This window comes from Rutidosis leptorrhynchoides, chromosome 10 (genome assembly GCF_046630445.1).
Source record: "Rutidosis leptorrhynchoides isolate AG116_Rl617_1_P2 chromosome 10, CSIRO_AGI_Rlap_v1, whole genome shotgun sequence".
NCBI classification, from domain to species: domain Eukaryota; kingdom Viridiplantae; phylum Streptophyta; class Magnoliopsida; order Asterales; family Asteraceae; genus Rutidosis; species Rutidosis leptorrhynchoides.
In genome coordinates this window covers 261,275,852-261,284,659 of record NC_092342.1, presented here as the reverse complement: position 1 = coordinate 261,284,659, position 8,808 = coordinate 261,275,852, and the positions used below count along the sequence as shown (strand labels likewise).

The following is an 8,808-nucleotide window of genomic DNA, read 5'->3' as shown; positions in this document are numbered from 1 at the left end:
ACTCAATCACTTTTCCAACTAATAGAACGTAGTTATAGGCTCTGTTATTGGGAAGTCGTGAACTCTGATTCAGAGTACACTATCTGTGTCACCCCTTGGTAAGAGAAGTCTATCGGATACAACATAAGATTGACTGAGGCACACCGGTTGTAGTAAGTCTATCAAGCTTTGGATTCCGACTGAGGACTCTTTCGTAGTGAAACATATGACTAGACCCTTAGTACATTATCGTTCCCAGACCATGCTAGTGTAGTCACCAAGCATATAAACTTTGTACGTGCACGCTGAAGCACAACGGTTGTTGTAAGCTGTACCTCTGCTAAGTAAGGCCATGGAACCCAGTTAGTGTTGACCAGTACACTGCACCATAACGCGGTCTCAAGCATTACACCCCGCTTGAGGGATTCTTAGTAAATTAAGGAACTGTTTATTTTGACACATAAAGGATTGGACCGTTGGGATAACCGAACGTGTTCATGGAAGTTAGTTTGACTTGGTCATGGTGTTCTTTATGGTTGAACTCTTTTCTAAAGGTCCTAACTATCTTTTAAAACCAATCATTAACGAAAGCATTGAAACACATCACGTCTCTCGGATATGGTAAACCATGTATTCTATTATGCTTAAGAAAGTGTAGACCATTGTGGAATGTTAATACGTCACCCAACCGAGTCGCTCAATTGGATGAGCCGTCTGAACGTGTATGCCTGTAGTCAGACTGCACGGGCGTCGGTGGTAAGGGACGTTGCTGTCTATTCAGAATCTTCAAGCCTAACGCAGTACCCAGTGACATGTCTTATGACAGGGGCGTTTAGGACCAGTGTAATGAATACAAGGCCTCTGCCTATTCATGAGCCAGCATTCCATAATCTCGGCAGAATAAGTGATGAAGTCATAGTATGCACTCACTTTAACCTTATCTGAATTATGAATTTTATTGCATTTACTTTATCTGTCTTATAAATTAGAAAATCCCAAAAATAAGTAACTACTACTCCTTCCTAACTATCTTAGGCTTAAATATAGGTTCGATTCTACTGATATCTCAAAAATACGACTCTAGGTCATACTTCCCTTACTTATAAGGAGTAGTAAGATTTAGGCCCCGCTAAATATAAATTTAAAATAGTACCCCTCCCTCGAATGGCTGATCCTGGCGCGCTGCGTCCTGACGACACCGCGCGAATAAAAACCATCCGTTTCGGCCATATCAGGTATCGAATATCAAATTGATCTTGTACATGGATCTGTCCTAACAAAGCAACTTATCGATGTTATCCTCTTGAAGCAAAAGAATTAGAAAAGTTAGTTAATGAGCTGGTTGCAAAGGGTTTTGTTAGAATCAAATGAGTCCTTGTTCAGTACCAGCTTTGCTGGTTCCAAAGAAAGATGGTTCCATGAGAATGTGTGTAGACAGCAGGGCTATTAACAACATCACCCTCGAGTATAGGTATCCTATACCTAGATTAGATGATAAGCTAGATGAGCTGCATGGTTCTTGTGTATTCTCCAAAGTTGATCTTAGAAGCGGGTACCATCAAATTTGAATGAAAGAAGGGGATGAATGGAAGACAACTTTAAAGATCAAGGGTGGATTGTTTGAGTGGCTGGTTATGCCTTTTGGTTTATCCAATGCACCCAGCACATTCATGAGACTTATGAATAAAGTGCTCAGGCCACTTATGGGTAGTTTGTGGTTGTTTACTTTGATGACATTCTAGTGTACTCAAAAACTAAAGAAGAACACTTGGATCATTTGAGGAAAGTACTTGAGCTGTTAAGGCAGTACCAATTATATGGGAAGCTGGAAAAGTGTGATTTCTTTGTTAGCAAATTAAAGTAGTGTTTCTTGGATATGTGGTTTCTGAAGAAGGATTTCAATGGATCCATCTAAGGTGGATGCAATCAAATCGTGGCCTAGTCCTTCTTCCATCACTAAAGTCAAAAGTTTTCATGGTTTAGCATCATTCTATAGAAGATATATCAAAGACTTCTCCACAATTGTTTCTTCAATTACTGATTGTTTGAAGAAATGGGTGTTTGAATGGTCCAGTTCTGCCCAATCAGCATTTGAATCATTGAAAGAGAAGCTAATTTCAGCACCTATACTTACTTTTCCTAATTTTGATATGCTGTTTGAACTTGAATGTGATGCAAGTGGTGTTGGCATTGGTGTTGTGCTAGTGTAAGAAAAAAGACCAGTAGCTTATTTCAGTGAAAAGCTTCTAAATTATAGCACTTATGATAAGGAGTTTTATGTCATCATTCGAGCTGTTGATCACTGGTCTCATTATTTGAAGCCAAGGCAGTTTGTTCTCTCTTCAGACCATGAAGCATTGAAGTACATTAATGGTCAGCACAAACAGAATCCAAGGCATACAAAATGGGTAGAATTTTTACAGATGTACTTCTTTATTTCTAAACACAAGGATGGTACTTCTAATGTTGTTGCTAATATATGCTCTATCAAGGAGATATTCTTTGTTGTTAATACTAGAAGCTAGAGTTCTTGGATTTTTATTTGTTAAGGAGTTATATGAAGCTGATCCAGACTTTTCCCCAATTTTGATTTGTTCACCTGTTGAGTCCAAAAGAGATTATGTTGAACAAGATGGTTTTCTATTCAAGGGCAGCATATTGTGCATCCCAAAAGATTCAATAAGGGAGTTGCTGGTTAAAGAAGCACATGGAGGTAGTTCAGCTAGTCATTTTAGTATTAACAAGACATTAGATATCCTAAATGAACACTTCTATTGGTCATGTATGGATAAAGATGTTATAGCTGTAATTAATCGTTGTGCTACATGATTTCAAGCTAAGTAAGCTTTTCACAAGGGTTTGTATACTCCTCTTTCTGTTCCCAACCAGCCTTGAGAAGATTTGAGCATATACTTCATTGTTTCATTGCCAAGAACTCGGGGAGATAAAGATTTTATTATGGTTGTTGTTGACAGATTTTCAAAGATGGCTCATTTCATAGCCTGCAACAACACCAATGATGCTACTATTGTTGTAGCCTTGTTCTTTAAAGAGATTGTTCATCTTCATGGAGTGCCAAAAACCTTTGTATCTGATTAGGATACAAAATTCTTAAGTTATTTTTGGAAGACATTATGGAAGCTGCTTGGTACTAAGCTTTTGTTCAGCACTTCTCACCATCCCCAAACTGATGGACAAACTGAAGTTACTAAGAGAGCTCCAAACGGTTGGGTCCTGGGGGCCGCCTAACCAACTGCCCACCTGGGCGTCATTAGCAGCGGACCGCCCAAGCCAACGCCCAGGGCTCCGCCTAGGTTGTCGTGATCCTGATCTTGTTTGCATAAAATGTTTGTGGACAGAGAAAAAAGGAAAGAAAAATGTGATCTTTGGGAAGAAAAAAAAACAAAATGGGTAACGGCTACATCAACGACTCTTTTTTTTTTTTCTTTCTAAACTCTATATAAACACTACTCCATTTTATCATTTTACACAACTCAAATACACTCCATTTCTCTCATTTTTACTCAATTTCATTCATTTCTACATTTTATACAATATTATTTTTTATACCAAACAATGGGTTCCAAAAAAACCCCAAGCAAAGGCAAATCCAAACAATGCCCTCAAGTTCAAGATTCAAACGTGGTCGGTCGCGACATGATGCAAACGTTGTTTGAACAATCGCAACAAGATACCTGTTTTTCTCGCTTTGCAAATGCTAATCCATCTAATGCATTTGCGGGTATGTTTCCAAACGTTCACAAACAACAAACTCAACACCAACAATACTACACTAACCAACAATATCAACAACAATATTGAAAAGTTTGAAAAGCCTTGTGAAGAAAGCGAGACGAGAACAATGTTGAAAAGTTTGAAGCTTCTTTTCAAACCGGTATCACGAGACTTACCTCCCGATGAATATGAAATGATGATGAATTATCGAGCGAGACTTAAAAAAAATATGCTAAGGAATTGGCACGTCCGGACGACGACGAGTTTATTTTTAGTATTTTATTTTTATTCATGTCGCATTTTATTTAAATTATTGTAACTTTTTTTTATTTTTAATGAAATTTTAGTTTTATATTAATACCTTTTATGTTTAATTAATTATTTAATTGTTTAGAAAAAATAAAAAGTAATTAAAAAATATGGAAGAAAGGTGTAGATGTTGGGGGTGTTTAGTCCTGGGTTTATTCCAGGAAAGGAAGTGCTGATGTGGCGCCGATGTAGCGTCTAGTCCTGGAGGACTTAGACGAAACCATTGGGACCTCTCTAATAAAACTGTGGGAATGCTGCTAAGAACACTTGTGAAGAAAAGTTTGAAGGAGTGGGATCTGAAGCTTACTCATGCTGAATTTGCTTTTAACAGAGCACCTAATTACTCCATAGGAAAATCACCCTTTGAGGTCTGCTATGGTGCAAATCCAATCACTCCCATTAATCTGGCTCATTTTGCAATTGAGCCAAATGCAAGTGTTGAGGCAGAAGTAAAGGCAAAAGAAATGAAAAAGCTGTATGAACAGGTGAAGGCAATGTAACCAGCAAGGAAACCAGCACAAGCTCTAAATCTGTTACACCCGAATCAGGCCAAGCAATGGTCTCGTGTTACCATCTCTTTCTTATCACCTAAGTGTTTTTGGAGCTGGTTCAAGAGGCTCATGGATTACCCTACTTAATTCGGTCCTTAAACTGAAGTAGTAAAATTCATGAATAAAGTTTTTGATAGTTGAAGGCAAGCCAGTAAAGAAGAAGAACCAGCAACCGAACCAGCAAGTGCACTTTAGTTCAACTAGACAAATGACGTTAGTTCAACCAACAAAGTTATTCTCAACCGATGAAGTTAGTTCAACTAGCAAGACGAACTTCAGTATAACCAGCAAGATGAACTTTAGTTCAACTAACAAAGTTATCATTGACTGCTTTTTATCATGGGAGGAGCACTACAAATTGACAGGCTTTTTTATATTGTGTCATTTATTCTTATTGGATAATTTATAATTGTTTGTCCTTTTTGTCTCCTTTTCCTTTTTTATATTTTTGTCTTATCTAGAAAGTAGCTATTATGCTTCTCCTATAAATAGAGAGCTCTTGTAATTGTAAAACTTGGTTGATGAATGAATGAAAGATTGATAGAGCTTATCTATTTACAAAATCTCCGTGTCTTTACGAATCTTTGATTCTGATGGCTAAGAGTGATTTCTTTATCAGTGTTTGTGGTGTTATTTTATCAAACATTGAGGTGAAATCAATATATTATAGTTGTGGTGGAATCTTTATCAGTTGTAATTGAAAGGCTTGGAGTATTTCTAGATCTCTGATTGTGGTGGTATCTTTATCAATTTGGGGTTTAGATTCTTTATCTTTTGTGTTCTTAATTTCAGAGTTTTATACTCTATTTTGGGGTATTTCTATTCCAAATTGGGGGATTTGTGTTCAGATCTATTGGGTGAAGAAAGCTTGTTCTAAATTGCATTTTTAAAGTCATAATTACGCATCACTATTGAACATTTGTTAATGCATTGCTCTTGGTTCTATAAAATTTGGTCCGAGTTGTTTCAATGGTGGAATCTTCGTTGGGTTTTGCCGGCCACGGTTAATGAATTTTCGTTTGATTGGTATTATGGAATGAGCATCAGTGACTAGAGATTTTGGAGAATGATCGGTCCCACAACTTTGTGGGCTATTTGGGTTGCTAGAAACGACTACATCTTCAATGGTAAATACACGTGGCGGTCGGTGATTGCGAGAAACATCAAGTTAAAAATGTTTCTATAGGCGACAAATCTCAATCTATATCATAGTTTACAATCTTATGTGTGGGATATAAACCCTTCACCATTATTACAATAGGCTTGTTTTTTCAATGTGGAACTTTTGTTTACAGACCATGAGACTTGTTCATGGCTTACTTTCATTTGCTGTAGGCGTACATGCCTATGTAATATTTTGTATGCTTCAACCTTCATTACTTTAGTGAAGGTTTTTATATCAATGTATAATTTCTTCGGCAAAAAAAAAATAAAAAATAATAGGGCTAAATGCCAAACTGAATTAAAACCTTTGGAATGATCACGTGATATGCTCGTGGGAGTTAAATAAAATGAAAGCTTAGTGGGAGTTAAAAATAAGTGACAAATCATTAAGCCATCGTTTAATTTTGAGACGACAATTAACAAAATGGATTTTTGGGCTTTTATCAATGTAAAAGAGTAATTAGCATTTTAGGTGAATCTTGTTATATAACAGCGAGCGGTAATTTCGCTCCCACAATTGGTGACGTGAAAAATACACCCCAACGGTATATACGTATACCCAACCGACTCTGTATTACTATTAAACTCAATTCAAAAACTAATTTTCCCCCAAAATCCATTTCATCATTCTTTGAGTTTTCATTGCATCGAATACAACATCTTCTGAGTTTTTAAAAATTCTGGTAAGTACTCTCCTTTTTACTATGAATAATCTTGATGAATTTATTATTATTATTATTATTATTATTGTTATTATTATTGTTATTACTATTATTATTGTTATTATTATTACTACTACTACTACTACTATACTACTATTATTATTACTACTATACTACTATTACTACTCTTACTATTATTATAATAATAATAATAATAATATTATTATTATTATTATTATTATTATTATTATTATTATTATTATTATTATTATTATTATTATTATTATCATTATCATCATCATCATCATCATCATCATCATCATCATTATCATTATCATTATCATTATCATTATTATTATTATTATTATTATTATTATTATTATTATAAACTTAAAAGTATTAAAACTTACAAAAAATTAGTGGGAAGCCTAGAGACAATCTGAGCCCCCACACCTCTAGCAATAGCAAAACCTATCCTAGTAAAAATATGAGCAGCAGTACCGGCACAAATATCTTGCGCCATCGAACTCTTCTGAACCCGCTTTAGCAAAGAAACAGCATCCTTTTCCAATTCCCCAAGGGAAGAAAATGAGAAAGGAATGAAACCATAACCAATCGCCTGACAGCTAGATTCGTACTTGACCCGCTTCCGACGAGCCGCATCAACCACAGCACGTCCAGGGACAAAGTCAGAAAGCCCAGACTGTGTCAAAGGAGAAGACCCTGTCAAGTCAACACAAACATCGCGACCACAATCCCAGGAATAAAGTAACACATCTGCAGGTCTGAGGGCCCTGTCGTTCCCTCCAGACAACCCAATGTCAACCTCCTTTCTCGCTGAAATCCCAGATCGATAACAAACATCAACAAGGGAATCCCGAACAACATTGTGTCGATGCTTAATACCCACCATACCAGCACAAGACACCGCGTGATCCCCGAAAATATCCCCAGTAAAAACCCTTGAACAGGCAGAGCATGCCGTCGAGATAGAGAACAATGGAACACCCAACCGGTAGCACAACACACATCGGTAAGTCTTTGCGTTCATCGTCTGACCCAACCCCAAAATAGAGACTGCCCTTAGCCAAGCAGAGGTGTGATCACCCTGCTGCGATTTCCATAAGGCCGATTGTCGGGGAGATAATGAAAAAGTGGATTCTGCAGAAGCGGTAACCTTTGTGAAATAAACATCTGCCAATTTCTTCATGAGTATGGGGGCAGCGACCTCACTCTGATTACCTAAAATATCAAACCCAACCGTTTTATTAAACAGACCCAATGCATCTTCAAAAGCACGACCAAGACCAACAATACCCGCATGACGTAGGAGCTTGGTCTGCAACCCAGCAGACTGTAATCGAGAAGCCAGAAAAGCATAATGACGAACATCTCCCGCAGAATAAACACCAAGCCCTCCAAATGCAAATGGCAAGGTGGCAAGCCGCCACTGCCAATCACCAAACCCAGGCCCTGAAGCAGTAACAATACGCTCCAAGGAAGATCGAAGGGCTCCATCGAAAGCGCGTTGAGCCGCCTGAAATATACAAGGAGGACAAGTACACAAGGTAAAGTAGAGTTTAGAAACTCCCGTACATGCCCTAAGCAACAACAACTCACACTGAGGATCATCAAGCTTAGCAACCTTATCCATAAGCGCAATGGACTTGGTAACCCTTTGCATCACCAGTTCACTACTAAAACCAAGATCGGAACTTGCGGGGGCCCCAAGCAACTTAACACCATTTAAAGGTCGAGCAATATTAGGAGGAAAGACACCTACTTGCCTGCTGCGAGGGTCCTCCGTAGGCCAGAAAATTTTTGTTTTTTCAACGTTGAGATGTAGCCCAAAACGAGGCCCATCCCCCATAATCAAATGCAAAACCTTCCCCACCACCAAAGTGTCCCCAATAATAGTGCCATCATCCAAATACCACTCCTGAAGACAAACCTCAAAATTATCTCTGATTTTAGAAATCAAGGGTTGTAAGACCAAAGCAAAAAGCAGCGGACCAAGGGGATCACCCTGTTGCACCCCCTGAGAAGACCATAAGGTGTGGTTCCCATAATACAATATTGCTGGATTAGAGTAGCAAAATTCAACCCACTGAGAAATGCTCGAACAAAGGCGGCGAACTTCACGTAACATGAACGTACGATCAACAAGATTGAATGCATTTTGAAAATCAACTAACAACATAGAGAGGCCAACATCAGAGCCACGATCCTCAATCAACCGATTCACGGCATGAAGAATAGCCTCACCACCTGAAGAAACACCAACACCAAATTGAATACCATCGAAGTAACTTCCCAAAGACTGGCCAACCATAGCAGCGCCAACCTTCGAAACAAGACGTCGCCAAACAGTACCCACAGCTATAGGACGAATACCACTGCCGGGCTTG

The 8,808-nt window shown here is 38.1% G+C and overlaps 1 protein-coding gene across 1 annotated transcript; it reads left to right on the top strand.

Moving 5' to 3' along the window:
- Positions 1-1,880: 1,880 nt before the first annotated feature.
- LOC139871008 (uncharacterized) lies at positions 1,881-3,394 on the top strand. The gene is made up of 3 exons (XM_071858761.1): positions 1,881-2,185; positions 2,472-2,692; positions 3,147-3,394. The coding sequence occupies exons 1-3, from the start codon at positions 1,881-1,883 to the stop codon at positions 3,392-3,394; spliced, it is 774 nt and encodes a 257-aa protein (XP_071714862.1).
- Positions 3,395-8,808: the final 5,414 nt, after the last annotated feature.

Bases quoted from the DNA above. Each gene is read 5' to 3' on its own strand.
- LOC139871008 (XM_071858761.1), top strand. From the start codon at position 1,881: ATGGATCCATCTAAGGTGGATGCAATCAAATCGTGGCCTAGTCCTTCT. The intron at 2,186-2,471 runs GTAAGAAAAAAG...TGCTCTATCAAG, and splicing joins GGCATTGGTGTTGTGCTAGT to GAGATATTCTTTGTTGTTAA. The intron at 2,693-3,146 runs GTAGTTCAGCTA...GCTTTTGTTCAG, and splicing joins GGTTAAAGAAGCACATGGAG to CACTTCTCACCATCCCCAAA.